The 20,690-nt window shown below is 46.7% G+C and overlaps 1 protein-coding gene across 1 annotated transcript; it reads left to right on the top strand.

Moving 5' to 3' along the window:
- Positions 1 to 1,537: 1,537 nt before the first annotated feature.
- On the top strand, positions 1,538 to 1,849 carry LOC307060939 (ATP synthase subunit g, mitochondrial-like; the record flags this gene model as incomplete). The annotated part of the gene is made up of 1 exon (XM_079715847.1): positions 1,538 to 1,849. One exon carries the CDS (start codon positions 1,538 to 1,540, stop codon positions 1,847 to 1,849), a length of 312 nt encoding a protein of 103 aa, XP_079571973.1.
- Between the last annotated feature and the right edge of the window lie 18,841 nt (positions 1,850 to 20,690).

Genomic DNA, 20,690 nt, shown 5'->3' with positions numbered 1-20,690 from the left:
CACTCGCCGCAACTAGAGAAAGCCCGTGCACAGCAACGAAGACCCAACACGGCCAAAAATAAATTTTAAAAAAAATTTAAAAAAGATATCATACGGGGAAAAAAGGTCATACACAAATATCTCATGAATATATATGATATATGCAAAAATCCTTAACAAAACACTAGGAAACCAAATCTATCCACTTTTTTTTTTTTTTTTTTGCGGTACGCAGGCCTCTCACTGTTGTGGCCTCTCCCGTTTCGGAGCACAGGCTCCGGAAGCGCAGGCTCGGCGGCCATGGCTCACAGGCCCAGCCGCTCCACAGCATGTGGGATCTTCCCGGACCGGGGCACGAACCCGTGTCCCCTGCATCGGCAGGCGGACTCTCAACCACTGCGCCACCAGGGAAACCCTAGCCACTTTCTTTTGTTTTGTTTTTTGGCTGTGCCACACAGCATGTGGGATCTTAGTTCCCCGACCAGGGATTGAACCTGTGCCCCCTGCAAAGGAAGTGCGGAGCCCTAAACACTGGACTGCCAAGGAATTCCCCCCAGCCACATTTAAAAAGGATTATACACCCCACACTAAGGGGATTTATCCTAAGAATGCAAAGTTGCTTTAACAGCTGAAAATTAATTAATACAACACATCATATTGATAGGAAAAAGGACAGAAACCAAATAATCATCCCAACAAATGTAGAAAAGGCATTTGACAAACTCCAACACCCCTTCATGGTAAAAACTTTCCATAAAATAGAACCAGAAAGCAACCTCCCCAACCAATGAAGACCCACTATCACCACTTCCATTCAACATTATATTAGAGGTTCTAGCTGGTACTACAAAGAAAAACAAATAAAAACCATAATAATTGGAAAGAAAAACTGTCTTTACTCACAGATGATATGATTATATAGATAGAAAACACAAAGGAATATACAAACCTACCATGAGAACTGATAAGTGAATTGAGCAAAGTTGCAAGATACATGGTAAGTATACATAAACCAACTGTGTTTTTGTACATTAACTAGTTGAGGGACTTCCCTGGTGGTCCAGTGGGCAAGACTCTGAGCTCCCAATGCAGGCGGCCCAGGTTTGATCCCTGGTCGGGGAACTAGATCCCTCATGCATGCCACAACTAAGAATCCACATGCCACATCTAAGAAGCCCACATGCTGCAACTAAAAGATCCCGTATGTCGTAACTAAGATGCCACATGCCACAATTAAGACCCGGTGCAGCCAAAATAAAATAAATAAATATATTAAAAAATACTTTTTAAAAAAACAAGTAGTTGAAAAACAATATAAAAATATTTTAAATAACATCAAAAATATCAAATACCTACAAACATACTTAATGAAAAAAGTGTACTTTTCACACTGAAAATTACAAAATGTTGCTGAGAAAAATTAAGGAAAATTTAAATAAATGGAGAGATATACCATTTGCACAGAAGACTCAAAGTTAATAACTGAATTCTAAAACTGATCTATAGATTCAATGTAACCCAACCACAGTCGGCACGACGGGCTTTCCGTCCTAGAACCATGGCCCAGTTTGTCCGTAACCTCGCAGAGAAGGCCCTGGCGCTGGTCAGCGCTGCTGTGACTTACTCGAAGCCTCGACTGGCCACATTTTGGCACTATGCCAAGGTTGAGCTGCTTCCTCCAACCCCTGCTGAGATCCCTACAGCTATTCAGAGCTTGAAAAAAATTATCAATAGTGCTCAAACTGGTAGCTTCAAACAGCTAACAGTTAAGGAAGCTCTACTGAATGGTTTGGTAGCCACTGAGGTGTGGATGTTGTTTTATGTTGGCGAGATCATAGGCAAGCGTGGCATCATTGGCTATAATGTTTGAAGACCAATCTTTGCTTTGTTATTTGGGTGTTCTTGGACCATGTGTGAGCAGACTGCTATTTGAATAAAATAAGACAATGTGCCAAAATCAGTGTTTTCTCTGTCAAGCACTACATGGAAGGTCACAATTTCTCTTGATATTAAGTTGGGTTGTCTTTTGCTTTAATACATTAATACAGCTCTAAATGCATGTGTTTGCTTAGCTTGCAATTGGAAAGGATAGATATGAATATACCAACCTGGTACATGTGTATATGAGGATAGCATTTTACTTTGAAGGCCTGAAATAAATGATATTTAAGCTTAATTTTAGAAAAGTTGGGGAAAGGCTTTGAGAAAACAAGAACTTGTTCCAGTAGGAGAAAAATAATACCATGTGCCAAACATGGTATATACTAGTTAAATCACCTAGTATGAAGAATACAATTTGGACTGTTTTTTTGTTTTTAAATTTTATTTATTTATTTATGGCTGTGTTGGGTCTTCGTTTCTGTGCAAGGGCTTTCTCTAGTTGTGGCAAGCGGGGGCCACTCTTCATCGCGGTGCGCGGGCCTCTCACTATTGCGGCCTCTCTTGTTGCGGAGCACAGGCTCCAGACGCGCAGGCTCAGTAGTTGTGGCTCACGGGCCCAGCTGCTCCGCAGCATGTGGGATTGTCCCAGACCAGGGCTCGAACCCATGTCTCCCGCATTGGCAGGCAGATTCTCAACCACTGCGCCACCAGGGAAGCCCCTGGACTGTTTTTCTTTGCTAAAATCAGAGAAAGACCCCTTGGACAACAGCTGGGTCTGTAAATGTAGGGGTACTTTTTGTCAATTTGAATATAGCTTCCCCAAAAGAGACCAGCCAGGTGATATCCTGTGTGTCTTTGTAACATCTTTAACACTAGGACAGAGAATGAAAGCAATGACCTATGTTTTCAATCTAATTTTGATATGTTATTAATCTGTCTTTTTTTTTAAAGACCTATCTTTACAAAAATAAAATATCCTATAGATATTTAACAGGATTATAGTTTGTGTCCATGGGTCAAAATAGTATATTATGTCCTGAAATAAATACAAGTGATTGGTTAAAAAAAAAAAAAAAGTAATCCCAACAAAACTCCCAGCAAAAATTCCTATCCAAATTGAAGAGCTTATTCTAAAACTGGCAAGAGAATTTTGCAGAGGAATAAAGGTGGAGGTCTCACACTACCTGATTTCCAGACGGACCATAAAATTACAGACATTAAGGCAGCATGGGGCTTCCCTGGTGGCGCGGTGGTTAAGAATCCGCCTGCCAATGCAGGGGACACGGGTTTGAGCCCTGGTCCGGGAAGTTCCCACATGCCGCGGAGCAACTAAGCCCGTGCACCACAACTACTGAGCCTGCGCGCTAGAGCCCGCGAGCCACAACTACTGAACCCGTGTGCCACAACTACTGAAGCCCGCGTGCCTAGAGCCCCTGCTCTGCAATGAGAAGCCACCGCAATGAGAAGCCCGCACACCGCAACGAAGAGTAGCCCCTGCTTGCTTCAACAAGAGAAAGCCCGTGTGCAGCAACGAAGACCCAACGCAGCCAAAAATAAATAAATCATTATTTAAAAAAAAAAAAGACAGCATGGTGTTGGCACAGGATAGAAATATAGACCAATGGAACATAACAAAAAGCCCAGAAATAAGCCTGCATACACATGTTCAATTAATTTATAATGAAGGATCCCATGCAATTTAAAGGAGGAAAAAGAGTTCTCAACAAACGATGCTAGAATGATTGTATAACTCATACGGGAAAAAAATGTACCCTTTTCCACCTCACACAAAAAATCATGCAAGACAGATCATTCATAAAGGAGATCAGTATTTGCTTGGACGTGGAGGGGCAAAAAAGGGTGGGAAGGAGGGATCCAAAGGGGCAGTCGGAAATTTGAGAAATGATGGATACATTCCCTATCTTGGCTGTGGTGATGATTTCACAGGTGTACACATATGTCAAAACTTATCAAATTTTACACTTTAAACATGTGTAGTTTATTGTATGTCATTTGTATCTCAATAAAGCTGTTTAAAAGAAAAAGAGCGGGACTTCCCTGGTGGTCCAGTTGTTAAGACCCCATGCTCTCAACGCAGGGGGCCTGGGTTTGATCCCTGATCGGGGAACTAGATCCTGCGTGCCGCAACTAAGAGCCCACATGCCGCAGCCAAATAAATAAATAAATACAAGACCCAGTGCAGCCAAATAAATAAATACAAAAATAAATAAGTAAATAAATATTTTTTTTTAAAAATAAAAGAAAAAGAGGAATCATAAACCTGAATACAGAAGCTACCACTATAAAGCTTCTACAAAGACAAAACACTGGACAGTGTCTTCACAATTCTGGTACAGGCACAACTGTCTTACAACACATAAAAAACGTAAAAATAAAATATTGAGCAATTTTGACTTCATCCAAATTAAAATTTTCTGCTCGTAAAAAAATACCATTGGGGGACTTCCCTGTTGGTGCAGTGGTTAAGAATCTGCCTGCCAGGCTTCCCTGGTGGCACAGTGGTTGAGAGTCTGCCTGCTGATGCAGGGGACACGGGTTTGTGCCCCAGTCCGGGAAGATCCCACATGCGGAAGAGCGGCTGAGCCCGTGAGCCATGGTCGCTAAGCCTGCGCGTCCGGAGCCTGTACTCCACAACGGGAGAGGCCACAACAGTGAGAGGTCCGTGTACCACAAAAAAAAAAAAAAAAAAAGAATCTGCCTGCCAATGCTGGGCACACAGGTTCGATCCCTGGTCCAGAAAGATCCCACATACTGTGGAGCAACTAAGCCCATGTGCCACAACTACTGAGCCTGCACACTAGAGCCCGTGAGTCACAACTACTGAACCCACGTGCCACAACTACTGAAGCTCATGCACTCTAGGGCACACGTGCCGCAACTACTGAGCCCGCATCCTGCAACTACTGAAGCCCGCACGCCTAGGTCCTGTGCTCTGCAACAAAAGAAGCCACCTCAATGAGGCAATGAGAAGCCCATGCACTGCAACAAAAAGTAGCCCCCACTCGCCACAACTAGAGAAAGCCCGTGTGCGGCAACAAAGACCCAACACAGCCAAAAATAAATAAAATTTTTAAAAAAAGATACCATTAAGAAACAAATAGGCAAACCACAAAATAGGAAACAACATTCACCCTCACTTCCTCTCCTCCTCCCACTCCCTCACTGTATATGTATATACATACACACAAATATCATAAAGGACTTACAACAGAATATTTTTTTGAATTCCTAAAACTGAATAATAAAGACAATCCAACAAAAAGTGGACAAAAGACCTGACACTTCGCAAGAGATACACAGATGGTCAAAAAGCATATGAAAGTTGCTCACCACTGTTATTAAAAACATAATGAAATACCACTACCACCTGAATTAAAGTTAAAAAGACTGACAATATCAAGAGTTGGTATACATGTGGAGAAACTAGAACTCTCATACATTACTGATGGGAGTATGAAATGGTACCAGTTTGGAAAACTGTTTAGCATTTTTTGTTTTGTTTTGTTTTTTAAATTTATTTGGCTGCATTGGGTCTCTGTTGCCGTGCATGGGCTTTCTCTAGTTGCGGTGAGCAGGGGCTACTCTTCATTGCGGTGTGCAGGCTTCTCATTGTGGTGGCTTCTCTTGTTGCGGAGCATGGGCTCTAAGTGCGCAGGCTTCAGCAGTTGTGGCACGCAGGCTCAGCAGCTGTGGCTCTTGGGCTCTAGAGCGCAGGCTTAGTAGTGGCACACGGGCTTAGTTGCTCCATGGCATGTGGGAATCTTCCCAGACCAGGGCTCGAACCCATGTCCCTTGCATTGGCAGGCAGATTCTTAACCACTGTGCCACCAGGGAAGTCCCTGTTTGGCATTTTCTAAAAACAAATTAAACATATATCTATACTATGACCCAGCAATTCCACTCCTAGATATTCACTCAAAAGATATAACACATGTCCACAAAAGAACGTACAATAAACTCAGTGACTTTACTCACAACAGCTAAAAAGTGAAAGCAACCCAAATGTCTACCAATAAGAAAAATATTTTCACACAAAGGAATACTACTCAAACTATAAAACTATAGACAGGCATCAAAATCAATAAATTTCAAAAACATTATCTGAGCAAAAGAAGACAGACACAAAAGAGCATATACTTTATGACTCCATTTACATGACATTCAAGGATGTGCAAAATTAATCTGTAAAAATAGAAATCAGAACAAATGTTGCCTTGCGATTTTGAAGGATAGCTTTAATACCTGAAAAGGGATACAAAGAAAAACTTTTAGGGATGACAGAAATGTTCTATATCTTTACATGAGTGATGGACACACGGGTGTATACATTTGTTAAAATTCATCAAACTTATATACTTAGGATCTGTACTTTGCACTGGGTGTAAAATATTCTTCAATAATTTTTAAATGGTGGAATATTTTTAAAGAAATAAAAGATTGCACATTCTGTGTTAAAAAGAGAGCTGCTTGCTGTATATGGACATGACATGATTTCCAAGAGGAAGAGGATAGCTGATGGACAGGGTGAGAATGATACACATTTTGGTGTCCTCTGAATTTTATGCTGAGTTCAGATTACCATGTGCATAACCACCCACTGGAGTCTGACCACATGAGTTGAGTCCTGGCTCTCCCATTTATTTACCGCTACCCTTGGGTACATTACTTGTTTGTGCCTCAGTGTTCTCACATGAATATTAACAGGAATATTAAGAGTAACGACCTCATTAACTTGTTTTTACGAATTAAATGGACTTCTCTGGTGGTCCAGTGGTTAAGGCTCCGGGCTTCCAATGCAGCAGGCGCAGGTTCGATCCCTGGTCGGGGAACTAAGATCCCACATGCCGCATGGCATGGCCAAAAAAAAAAAAAGAATTAAATGATTACTGGGTTAGATGTCAAAATATAGAATTTAGCACTGGTTTTCACTCTCTGGTCTATAGTAAATTCTGCACAAGTCACGTACTCACTTTATGTCAAAATGTTATGTCTCATGAAAATACAAAGATAACAAAAGGTAAAGCATTTTGTTTAAAAAAAAAAAAATCAGGAATTCCCTGGCTGTCCGGTGGTTAAGACTTGGACTTTCACTGCCGTGGACCCAGGTTCAATCCCTGGTCAGGGAACTAAGATATCACAAGGCGCGGTGCGAGCAAAAAAAAAAAAAAAAAGTGGGCTTCCCTGGTGGCGCAGTGGTTGAGAGTCCGCCTGCCGATGCAGGGGACACGGGTTCATGCCCCGGTCCGGGAAGATCCCACATGCCGCGGAGCGGCTGGGCCCGTGAGCCATGGCCGCTGAGCCTGCGCATCTGGAGCCTGTGCTCCTCAACGGGAGAGGCCACAACAGTGAGAGGCCCGCATACCGCAAAAAAAAAAAAAAAAAAGTAAAAAAGATTAAATGAGGCACTTTATTTTTTATAATGAGGTACTTTAAAAAGTGGCTGGGCTTGTTTTTCTAAATAAAGTTTTATTGGAACACATACATGCACGAACACCGAAGTGCCTAAAACATAATCGATTACCGTTATTATTCAAAAATGTAAAAACAGTACTTTAAAAGTTAGCCTTTTCATTAACCAAAAAAAAGGGGGGGAGGAGAGGCTTTAATCAGCCAGCCTGGGATGCAAATCCTGGCTCTATCACCTGTTTGTTGTATATCTTAGTTTCTTCATCTATAAAACAGGAAAATAATAGTTCTTAAACCCTAGGGTTCCTGTGAGGATTAAATAATTCATATTAAGCATGTAAGACAGCAGCACACAATAAATGATCGAAGTGTTCTACTGCGTGTGTGTGCAAATAAATAGCCATTTCCTAGGCTTCAAACATTATCCTGTGCTGAGGTCGTATACCTGCAGCCTGACCTCTCCTCTGGGCTCCAGATTCTTCTGCAAGATTCCTTCTCCCTAACTACCCTTTAACTGGTCAGACTTCTCCCACTACTTTCAGCCACAAGAAAGCCTTACTTTCCGCCTCCAACCTAAAACAACTCCCCTGCAACTGCCACCACCACCCCCAGCTTCCCCATCCACCCATCCAAAGTGCCCCAGTCCACCCATGTATGCCATCAATAAGCCTAGAAATCATCCCGAGTCCTCCCTTCCCCTCACACCCCTCTCCTAATCCATCAGCGCGTCCCAATAGCTCTACCTCCAAAATTACTCCCTCAGTCATCACCAAGGTCTAAACCACAAACACACTCACTCCCAATGCCTTGTCTCTCCCCCTCTTATTCATGTGTTGATGGCCCTCCCCAGCTCAATCTCCAGCCTGGGTCCCTCAAACTCAGACTCAACAGCCTGCAAGGAACAGCATGACTGGAAGGCCAATGCCCTAACCAAGGCTCTTGTGTCTCCCCCTTACCCTGGCCACATATCAGTCTTATCCAGGTTCCTGGAGGTCCACCTCAGGGCCTTTGCATGTGCTGCCCCCTCGGTCTAGAAGTCTCTGTCCCCCACTCTTCTCATAGCCAGCTGCTTCTTGCCTTCCAGAGCTTAGCCGACGTGACAGTTTGAGATGCCAAAAGGGAAGAGAAGCCAGAAAGGAAGGGACATGAAGAAAAGGTGAACAGCTGAGAGTGCCAGTGAGGGCCTGGGCACTGAGAGGCCAAGGGCATGGCAGGAAGAGGCCATGGGGGAGGTGACAGGTGGGTGAAAGAGTAAGAGGCTGGAAAAGGCCCTAAGGACAAGACAGGTGGGTACAGGGACAAAATGGGGGAGGGGGTACAGTGAAATGCAGGAACTAAGCGGAAGTGACAGACTGAACGAGCTGGTGGTGACAGGGCAGGGGATCAGTACCAAAGTGGGAGCGGTCAGTAACAAGTGGGTGGACGATGCAGGTAGTTAGGCTGTAAGGACACAAAGCAGAAGTGGGGGTGTGCGGAAGATGTCACAGTGATGGTGGGAGGACATTCAATGGGCCCGTAAAGTACATGGGGGAAGGTGACAGGTGTGAAGGGAAGAGGTGATGGAGATGAAGGAAGAAATGGGGCTGCGAGGGGTAAGGAGGTGACAGAATGGGGGTAGGTGACTGGAGACACATGAGCCCACATGGTAATGGAAAGGGGACAGTAGCAGGGAGAGGAGCCAGTGAGTGGATAAGGGGACTGATGACAGCGGGCAGTGGGGAGGGTAGAGTCCCACATCGACTGGCAGGAGACCGGCCCTGGAGGGCACTGCGAGGGGGAGCACTGGCAGGTGGGTCAGGGCACTGACAGGAAGGGTCCCTAACAGAGCGGCGTGAGGGAGGAAGCAGTGAGGAGGGGAGTGGGGACACCGACAATCTTGGGAGGACTGATGGGGGATCTCGCCTGGGGGGGCACTGATGTTGGGGGCATCGGCAGCACAGGGGGAGGAAGGACATTAGGGGGAGGTTACTGGCAGGGAGGAGGGCACTTGGGGGGTCACTGATGTGGGAGACGCTGACTGGAAGGGCACCACAGGTGGGGGTGAACACCGCTTTGGGGGACTCTGAGGGGATAAAGGAGGCGGGAGGGCACTGACATGGGACATTAACGGAGTGGTGCGGTGGACACTGATGGGAGGTCACTGGTGCGGGTGGGCCGTCATGGGAGACACTGGTGGTGGACACTGACACGACGTCACTGTCAGGGGTGGACGCCGTTGTAGAGGACACTGACGGGGCGGGCACTGACATGGGGGAAACTGATCTGGTGGACACTAACCTGGGGGACGCTGACAAGGGTGGGCACTGACAAGGCGAGCATCACGGCGGCAGCGACGGGCGGGGCGTGGACGTTGACAAAGGGGTGGACACTGAGGGGGCAGCGACAGGCAGCGGGTGGACGCCGACATGAGGACACTGACGGGGTGGCCTCTCCGGGCCCGGCCAGCTAGTACCGCCGGCTCTGAGACGCGGCCGCACTCACCTGCCCCGCGGGCCGGGCGTCGCGGCGGCTCCTCGGAGGCCCGGGTGGAGGCCAGGGCGCGGGCGGAGGCGAAGCCCGGGCGGCCTGGGGCGGGCCGCGCGCACATGGGCCCGGCCGGGCGAGGCGCCCACGGACACGGCGCCTACAGACTCAGCGCGGCGGGCCGTCGGCTCAGGACCGGCTCGGGCCCGGCTCGGGCCGCGGGCGGCGCTCCGGTCACTCCAAAATGGCGGTGGCGGCGGCCGGGCGCGCGCACGCCGGGGGCGGGGCCTCGTGCGGGGGCGGGGCCTCGTGCGGGGCCTCGCGCTCGCAGTGTGGCGGGGCCTCTAGGTGGGCGGGACCTCTGTTGGGCGGGGCCACGCGGGGTGGGGCGGGCGAGGCTTCCTCCGCTGGTCCCTCTGAGGTATCGCAAAATTTCTGCAAGAGCGTAAGTATGTTTTGATGGGATAATGCGTTTGCGGTGACACATTTTCTAACACAACGTCAGCAACAGAACAACCCCTCCGGAGGCCTGAAACGATTTGAGGGTCACACATCTGGGGCAGGGGTATCCCTGCTCCCTGGGAGCCTTACTCTAAGGCTGAAGGCCTCTGCGACTGGGGCAGCTGGGTGTCTCCTGAACTCCTTGGGCACATGGCGTGGACAAGGCCAGAGCAACAGTGAGCAGTGGTCAGCTCTCCGTCCTCTCTACTACCCGGACTGGGAGCGTCGGAGCAGCAGCCACCAGACCCATGGTTTTTCCAGGTGCCCCCCAGGTTCTCGTAGTATTTTGCACATTAAAATATGTGCTCATTTGGCATTTGTCGAAGTTGTTTGACTCAATCAAACTGATCTCTGAAATGCGAATTGTTATTTCAGGTGGCAGCGTGAACCATGGGAGACGTGGAAAAAGAAATGGAACACGTAAGGAACATCTAACGCTCTTGCCAGTCATCCCCTTACTGCCTCTCGGCTTCCAATGCACGTGGTCCGTGGCGGAAACGGATCTGACCCCTGGCCATGCTGAGCCTTGGCGGCAGAGGGAGCGGGAGAGGTTGCGGGAGAAGGTTTGCTCCGGGGCTGCTCAGCGGGTGGCAGGCGCCCGCTTCCCCACGTCCGGCTCCTGCGGAGACATCTTCCCCTGGATGTCTTCCCCAGGCAAACGGCAGGGCAGGTTTCTGGCAAGTTCTGTAGGATGAACTTTCAGGAAGTGGGGATTAAAAAAGCGTCAAGCTCTCAACCGCGAATAGATTACAAGCCCTGCAAGCGCAGACCCCACCCCCAAGGCTGGAGGTGCGGTGGGTAGAGCTGCAGAACAGGGGCTCAGGGCTAGGAGTCCCAGTGCTTGAGATGCTCCCACTGGTTGTCCAGCTGTGCGTGCCTGCAACCCTCATCCTGATCGTGATGTTCTTCTGGGGTCAGCCAGGGCTCCTCCCCTCTCCCACCCCATCCTTGGTTCATCCACACGTCCCTCAACTTCTAACGACAGCCAGCTCTCCTCCTGCAGCCCTGGTCCAGGTTTCTCTCACCTGACTCACAGCAGCAGCCTCCCAGCAGGCTCCCGGCTTCTATCCTGCCACTCTTGCTGGAGGCCAGCTTGTTGCAGTCAGCAAAGCACCCAGTGAAAAGAAGTCCAGGGCTTCCCTGGTGGCGCAGTGGTTGGGAGTCCGCCTGCCGATGCAGGGGACGCAGGTTCGTGCCTCGGTCCAGGAAGATCCCACATGCCGCAGAGCGGCTGGGCCTGCGCGTCCGGAGCCTGTGCTCCGCAGTGGGAGAGGCCACAGCAGTGAGAGGCCCGCGTACCACAAAAAAAAAAAAAAAAAAACTATGGGGGACCCAGTCATAAGGGAGCCCACACAATACTGTGAGATTTACCCCTGGAGCATGAGCAGGTTCCCAAGTAAATATCAGAGCAAAGTCCCCTCAAGCTTTCTGCAGGGGGAGGGAAGGAACCATTTCCTAATACGACAGAGCACTCTGCTCTCCTTAACAAGGCTGCTCTCAAGGAAAACTTGTTAACCAGAGCCTGACCTGCTGGGGTGTTGTCAGAGCCTAACTGACCAGGGCAAGGAAATGCCCAGCTCCAGCCTCCTCTGGTCAGCCTGTCCCAACCAAGGGGAGATAAAGGACTGAGAAACACTTGTGAAGTTCACAGTCCAGAGGCACAGGCTGAGTAAAAGAACTGAGGCCTGATCACAGGACCACAGAAGGCTTCCCCTCGCCCACACCTCACCTCCACATTATTAAGACCTACTTATAGCAGTTCCTTTCACCCAGTACATCATGTCTGGCTATCAGGAAAAAATTACAAGGCAAATTACACAATTAAAGGGTAAAAAACACAATTTGAAGAGACAGAGCAAGGTTCAGAACCAGATAGGGCAGAGATGTTGGAATTATCAGACTGGGAATTTAAAACCATTATGTTTAATATGCTGAGGGCTCTCATGGATAAAGTAGATGACATGTAAGAACAGATGGGTAATGCAAGCGGAGAGATGGAAATGCTAAGAAAGAACCAAAAAGAAATGCTAGACATAAGAAACGCCATAGCAGATATGAAGAATGCCTTTGATGGGCTTATTAGCAGACTGGATAACACTAAGGAAAGAATCTCTGAACTGGAGGATATTGCAAAAGAATCTTCAAAAACTGAAAGGCAAACAGAACAAAGACAGAAAAAAAACAGAACATCCAAGGACTTTTGTTCTACAAAAGGTGTAACATACACATAATGGGAATATCAGAACAAGAAGAAAGAAACAGAAGAAATATTTGAAGTGATTCTACATTGCACTAAAGGTTCTAGTCAGTGCAATAAGGCAAGAAAAAAATTAAAGTCATACAGATTAAAAGGAAGAAGCAAAATTGTCTTTATTCACAGATAATATGATCATCTATTTAGAAAATCCTAAGGGATCTATAAAAAAAATCTGCTAGAAACAATAAACTAGTTTAACAAGGTCACAGGATACAATATCGATATACAAACAACAGTTGTATTTCTATAATTAGAAACAAACAATCTGAAAATGGAATTAAGAAAAAAATTCCAGGGAATTCCCTGGCGGTCCAGTGGTTAAGACTCGGCACTTTCACTGCCGAGGGCCTGGGTTCAATCTCTGGTCAGGGAACTAAAGTCCCACATGCCACACGGTGTGGCCAAAAAAAAAAAAAAAAAAAAAAGGAAAGGAAAAAGATTCCATTTACAACTGCATCAAAATGAATAAAATACTTAGGAATAAATATAACAAAAGAAGTGCATACAGAAAAGAGTCAGTGCAGCAGGCTAACAAGTTACCAAAAAACAAAACAAAAACAAACAAACAAATAAAACCCCTGCTTACACAGTTAGCCCTTGACTGGCATCTGAGAACCTGGATTTTGGGAAGGTTCCCACCATCCCTGGAAATGATCAGAGTGGCTCTTTGAGCCAAACAATATGACTTATGTTGAAATCTGCTTTCTTTCCGGGTGCCTGGAATTTTGTTAGGCACCAGACAGAGACTGCCTATCTGGCCAGCCCTGCACTGGACTGAACAGTGGCCCCACCCGAAAGATATACATCTACCCCAAACCTGTGAATTGGAAAAAGGGTCTTTGCAGATGTTATTAAGTTAAGATCTCAAGATAGATCATCCTGGATCAGCGTGGGTCTTAAATCCAATGACAAGTATCCTTCTCAGAAAAGGAGAGACGACACAGGGAAGAAAGTGATGTAAAGACAGAGCCAGAAATTGGAGTGATAAACCTACAAGGATTGCTGGCAGCAACCAGAAGGTAGCATAGAGGCCTGAAATGGATTGTCCCTTGGAGCCTCTGTAAGGAACCAACCAGGCTGACACCTTGATTTCAGGCTTCTGGCCTCCTGAACTGTGAGAGAACAAATTTCTGTTGTTTGAAGTCTCCAGGTTTGTATCAGTTTGTTACAGCAGCCTTAGGAAATAAATATAAGTTCCCAATAAAACCGTGGGTGCTGAGTTTCTGATGAACTTACCTGGTTGGCAACATTTCACACCCATTGTCACAACTCCCTGGGACATTTAAGTTTGTCCTGTGTAGCTACATGATGACCGTGGAAGCTGGCACCTGGTCTCCCCCAAACTTAGCCCAATGAGCCTTTTCCCTTTGCTGATTTTACCTTGTATCCTTTTCCTGTAATAAATCATGGCCATGAAAATGACTCTATGCTGAGTCCTATGAGCCCTTCTACAGATCATCAAATCTGGGGGTGATCTTGCAACTCCCATGCAATAAAAACTAAAAAACACTGCTGAGAAGAATTAGACAAGACCTAAATAAATGGAGAGACATGCTATGTTCATGGATTAAAAGACTCAATATTGGGCTTCCCTGGTGGCACAGTGGTTAAGAATCCGCCTGCCAATGCAGGGGACAGGGGCTCGAGCCCTGGTCCGAGAAGAACCCACATGCCGCGGAGCAACTAAGCCCGTGCGCCATAACTACTGAGCCTGTGCTCTAGAGCCTGCGGGCTACAGCTACTGAAGCCTGCACGCCGAGAGCCCGTGCTCCGCAACAAGTGAAGCCACTGCAATGAAAAGGCCACGCACCACAACGAAGAGTAGGCCCCGCTCGCCGCAACTAGAGAAAGCCCACACGCAGCAACAAAGACCCAAAGCAGCCAAAAATAAATAAATAAATAAATAAATAAATTTAGTTTTTAAAAATTCCTTAAAATAAAAAGAAAGACTCAGTATTGCCAAGATGGCAATTCTCCCCAAACCTGATCAATAGATTCAGTGCAATATCAGTGAATTTTTCAACAGGTGGTCTTTTTTTTTAATAGAAACTGACAAGCTAATACTAAAATTTACACAGAAATGCAAAGGATTGAGGTAGCCAAAACAGTTTTGAAAATTAGAGGACTCACACTTTTTTGTTTTAGATGTTTTAGGACTTTAATGTCCTTCACACGGTCAACATAAAACACTGACAATGGATGAACAATAGGGGAAGAGACTCTTCAGCAAAGATCTTCCCGAACTCACAGCATCACTGGTCAAACACCAGAAAGAGAACAGTCACGTGAAGAAACAGTAAGGGAGTTTAACACAGATTTTTAGTTTAACAGCATAACTGAAAAACAAAACCAACCAACCAGCCAACCAACCAACCAACCGTTCTTCTACCCACTGAAAGGAAAGTAAAAGTGAATCAGGGAGCTTCCAAATCTTGTGAAGCAGCTTAAAAAGTGAGGGGGAGGGGGAAGGGGAGGCACACAACTGTTGAGAACGTAACACTCTAATGCACAAGGTCAAGGATGCTAACAAATTCTCAAAGTCTCAAAATATACCAAAAAGAACTGTATTATTAGAAATATAAAGGCACAGAGATATAAATGCACAGAGATATAAACTATTTGGTATTAAAAACAGACCTTGCTATATAAACATATAGTAAGTCACTTTTATCGCTTTATGAGAATAACCGTATAAAGAAAGAATCCAGAAGACCCCACTGCTGTCATCTTGCAACGGATCAAAATTCAACACCTCGAGGGCCCCACCCACCCTCCCTGCTGTGTGTCTGTGTGTCTCTAAAAACAATAACCTTCCATTTGCATATAATTAAACCCACAGGCGGCTCTGAATACGAGATCTAGGCAGAAAAAGTAGCAGCAAAGACAACAGTAGCTAGAATTTGGTAGAAAAGCAAGAGAAGATTTTTTTTTTTTTGCGGTACGCGGGCCTCTCACTGTTGTGGCCTCTCCCGTTGCGGAGCACAGGCTCTGGACATGCAGGCTCAGCGGCCATGGCTCACGGGCCCAGCTGCTCCGCAGCATGTGGGATCTTCCCGGACCGGGGCACGAACCCGTGTCCCCTGCATCGGCAGGCGGACTCTCAACCACTGCGCCACCAGGGAAGCCCGAGAAGATTTTTTAAAAGCTTCCAGTTCAAGTCAGAATTAAGGTTAAGTTTCAACAGCTTGGCATAGCTGTGGATGTTTTGCTGTTCTCTATGCCCTTTCAGGGAGATCGTATTGAGTTCAAGAGCTTTGTCGAGAAATCTTTTTTCTAAAGCATCATCTACTTTGGTGTTGCCAATGTGGAATGGAATATTCATCTTGCTTCTATTCTGGGGCTCCACCGGACATCAATTCTAATAGTACCTTTTCCTTTTCGACCACTTCCCAAAATTATACTTCTCTTTTTCTGTCTAGCAGCTTTGGAGGGTTCCTTCACTGATGGAGAAGTTATCCACTGGTACAAGTGGACTTTGTCTTATATCCAGAACGAGCAGAGTTCTGTTGGTTTCAAGGGCCTTTAGTAAAGCCTTTGCTCCTTCACTGGTGAGGCCACACTGCTGCAGGTCAAGTGCTCCAAGCCACAAATCCTCACTAAGAGATTCTGCAAAAGCACTTGCACCCAGGTCACCAATGAGCGTGTCGCGGTTCAGAGTGATGCGCCTCAAACCAGCCATACAGTCAAGATCAGGACTCCTGGAACAAAGACTCTCAGCCCAGGTTTCTTCATGCCTTCTGGTAGTCTGATACTTCAAGATCTTGGCCATGTGATCTGCTCCCTGCCATGTCAGATTACATCCCGTGAAGTTTACTGTCTTAGGAGTGATAGAGTTCTTTACACCTTGACAAATAATTTCTAAACCTCCATCTCCAAGTGGACAATTCTCAAGATACATGTGCACCAAAGTGGCCAATTTATTCAATCATTTTGTTAACATAGTTAAGTCTCTCTCTCTCAGAACTAGCCCATTTAGCTCCAGGTTCCTTAGCGCACCGACGCACTTACACAGCATTTAAGAGCTTCACACAACTAGAAGGTCGCCTCTTTATTTCTTTTTTTTTTTTTTTTTTTTTGCGGTACTTGGGCCTCTCACTGTTGTGGCCTCTCCCGTTGCGGAGCACAGGCTCCGGACGCGCAGGCTCAGCGGCCATGGCTCACAGGCCCAGCCGCTCCGCGGCATGTGGGATCTTCCCGGACCGGGGCACGAACCCGTATCCCCTGCCTCGGCAGGTGGACTCTCAACCACTGCGCCACCAGGGAAGCCCTTTATTTCTTATCGCAGGAACACGACTCCTGTAAACTTTATTTCTGTCACAACCTGTCTCGCCCAGCCGTGGCTGGAAGAAGCTCTGGATACAGATCAGGGGCAGAGGGTGCTCAGGTGCGGCGCCCAGTCCACCCCGCGGAGGTGGTCGGCGTTAAGTCCAGCAGGCCCTCCTGCAGGGAAGCACGCAAGGTGGGCAGAGGCACTGAGTCTTGCAGCGCGCACAGGTCCTCATCCTCAGAGCGCAGGAAGAAGTCGGCCGCGGTGTCGCAGCGCAGCTTCACCGAGTGATCATGGCCCGAGCGCGGCCTCGGGGACACTGGCTGCGGACACGATGCCCACACCCGCCTGGGGGCCCTGGCTCGCCTCCCGACCCCTCGGGCGCTCACCGCCCGGTGGTTGCGGCCCCGCAGCGTGCGCAGGACCCGCATCGCAGCCAGACGACGCAGGGCCACGGGCCCCAGCTAGGCCAGCCCCTCCATGCCGCGCTACCGCGCCACCTCCCGTGGCGCATCACCGGCCCTTGGCGCCAGCCTCATCGCCCTCCGTGCGCGAGGCTGCGGTTCAAACTGGCAGGCGGCCCCGTGGGGGCAGGGCTCGAGGACCGACTCACACTTCTTGAATTCAAAATGTACTATAAAGCTAGAATAATCAAGACAGAATAGAATTGGCATAAGGATAGGCATATATATCAATAGAACAGAGTAGCAAAAAAAAAAACAACCTCAAAAATATGATCAGTTGGGGCTTCCCTGGTGGCGCAGTGGTTGAGAGTCCACCTGCCGATGCAGGGGACACGGGTTTGTGCCCCGGTCTGGGAGGATCCCACATGCCGCGGAGCAGCTGGGCCTGTGAGCCATGGCCGCTGGGCCTGCGCGTCCGGAGCCTGTGCTCCGCAACGGGAGAGGCCACAGCAGTGAGAGGTCCACGTACCGCAAAAAAAAAAAAAAAAGATCAATTGTTTTTTTGTGAAGATGCTAAGTCAATTCAATAGGGAAGCAATATCTTTTTTTTTTTTTTTTGACCACGCTGCACGGCTTGTGGATTCTCATTTCCCTGACCAGGGATTGAACCCAGACTGCGGCAGTGAAAGCCCAGAATCCTAACCACTAGTCCACCAGGGAACTCCCAAGCAATATCTTTTTTTTTTTTAAGAGACAGTCTTTGACTTACAACGATTTTTAAAAATTATTTATTTATTTATTTGGTTGCACTGGGTCTTAGTTGTGACAGGTGGGCTCCTTAGTTGTGGCATGTGAACTCTTAGTTGCAGCATGCATGTGGGATCTAGTTCCCTGACTGGGGATTGAACCAGGCCCCCCTGCATTGGGAGCATGGAGTCTTAACCACTGCACCACCAGGGAATTCCCCCAAGAAATATCTTTTTAAAAAATGATACTGGAAAAATTGGTTATCCACATTCCAAAAAAAAAAAAAGTTAAACCCTTACTTCACACCATACACCAAAATTAGTTCAAAATGGATCACAGCCCTAAATCTGAGAGGTGAAATACTTCTAGAAGGAACATAGGAGAAATTATTTGGGTTAGGAAAAGATTCGATAGATATGAGACCATAAACATACTACCAAAAAGAAAAATATTCATAACTTAGACTTCATCAAAATAAAAAACCTTTGCTCTTCAAAAGATGCCATTAAGAAAAACAGAAGACAAGCCACAAACCAGGAAAAAAATTTTAAATCGTATATTGATAAAGGACTTGATTCTAGAATATATATATATTTTAAAATCTTACAACTCACAAGATGAACGACCCAATTTAAAAAGAGGCAAAAGATTTAAATAAACATTTCACCAAAGAAGGTAATACAAATGACTTATGGGCACATGAAAAGTACTCAAGGGACTTCCCTGGTGGTCCAGTGGTTAACACTCTGCGTTGCCAATGCCGGGGGCCTGGGTTTGATCCCTGGTCAGGGAACTAGATCCCACAGGCATGCCGCAACTAAGAGTTCGCATGCCGCAACTAAGAGCCCGCATGCCACAACTAAGAGCCCACATGCCGCAACAAAGATCCTGCGTACTGCAACTAAGACCTGGTGCAGCCAAATAATTAATATATTTTTTAAAAAAGATGCTCAACATCAGTCATCATTAGGGAAATTCTAAATTAACCCACATGTCACTACACAACCCCTTGGATGGCTACAATTAAAAAGGCTGACAACCTCAAATGCTGGTGAGGATGTGGAAAAACTGGAACCTTCATACATTGCTGGTGGTAACGTCAAATTGTAAAGCCACTTTGGAAAATAGTTTGACAGTTTCTTATAAAGTTAAACTGAACATACAGCCCAATACTTTCACTCCTAGGTATTCACCCAAGAGAAGTTAAAACAGGTGTCCACAAAAAGACTTGTACAGGAATGAACATAGCAGCATTATTACAGGCAAAAACTGGAAACGTTCCAAACATCAATTGGTGTGTTGACTCTAATAACATAATAGCCAGTTGTTTCACCAGCAAAAGCAAGTTTATTCAGGAATAGCCAGAGGAACTGTAATTCATGATGTGGAAACTATGGCAGACTGCAAGTAAATCCAAAAAACACGAAAAGGGAGTTTGCTTTTATAAGGAAAAGGGGTCAGTTGGGAGGTACTGTGCTAACTGGAGTCCGCTGGAGGAGCCTGGAGGCTTCCCATTGTTTGGGCTGTGACAGCCTCTGATTGGCTGGGATGTCCTTGGGCCGGAGGGATTTCTTCTTCCTGTTGAAGAGAGAGTAGAGGCACCTGTCTTCCTGTTTCTGGTCATTGAGGAGACATGGTGGGCATGACAGAACCCCCTAACGACCTGTCCTGGCTCCATCTTCAACTGAGGTTTCTTTAAATAATTCCACTGTGAAAGGTTAAAGAAAATGTCATGTATCCAGACAATGAACTACTATTCATATAAAGGAACAAACTACTGATACATACAACAACATGGATAAACTTCAAAAATATTATGCTGGGGCTTCCCTGGTGGCGCAGTGGTTGAGAGTCCGCCTGCCGGTGCAGGGGACACGGGTTCATGCCCCGGTCTGGGAGGATCCCACATGCCGCGGAGCAGCTGGGCCCGTGAGCCATGGCCGCTGGGCCTGCGCGTCCGGAGCCTGTGCTCCGCAACAGGAGAGGCCACAACAGTGAGAGGCCCGCGTACTGCAAAAAAAATAAATTAATAAAATAATAAAAAAATATTATGATAAGTGCAAGAAACCAGATAGAATAGGCTGCATATTGTATGTATTAGTGTCCTAGGGCTGCTGTAACAATTACCACAAAATTAATGGCTTAAAACAATGCACACTTATTATCTTACAGCTCTGGAAGTCAGAAATCTGAAATGGGTCTTATGGGGCTTAAATCAATGTGTCAGCAGAACTGCATTCCTTCTGGAGGCTCTAGGGGAGAATCGTTTCCTAGCCTGTTCTAGCTTCTGGAGGCTGCCTGCATTCCTTGGTTCATGGTCCCTTCCTCCATCTTCAAAGCCAGCAGTGTGGCAACTACCAGTTTCTCTTATTCCCTTATCACTTTGCCTTCTCTGACTCATTTTGGCCTATGGACTGTAGGCAGAAATGCTGTAGATATCACTTGTCGGCCAACTCAATTAATAGCTAGCAGGCCTCCATTAAACCCTTTTCCACTGCCAATGACCATGTGTTCCAGAGGTAAGTCAAGGAGAGCCACCTGACTCTCCCACCAGTCCATGCACAGTGAAAAACCTGCTTAAGACTTGAGGGTTGTTACTCCAACCTAGCCTACCCTAGCCTAACTTTGGAGTGGGGAGCTTTAGTTTAAAAAAAAAAAAAGTAAAATATATGTAGCGTGTCAGTTAAGTTATTGTCTCAGCTCCAAAGTCGCCCTTCCATGATCGGCTGTGTGATGCTGGGCGGTGGGGGGAACTCTGCGGCCA

The sequence above is a fragment of the Hyperoodon ampullatus genome, assembly GCF_949752795.1.
Source record: "Hyperoodon ampullatus genome assembly, chromosome: 11".
NCBI lineage: Eukaryota > Metazoa > Chordata > Mammalia > Artiodactyla > Ziphiidae > Hyperoodon > Hyperoodon ampullatus.
This window is presented reverse-complemented; position numbering and strand designations above follow the sequence as displayed.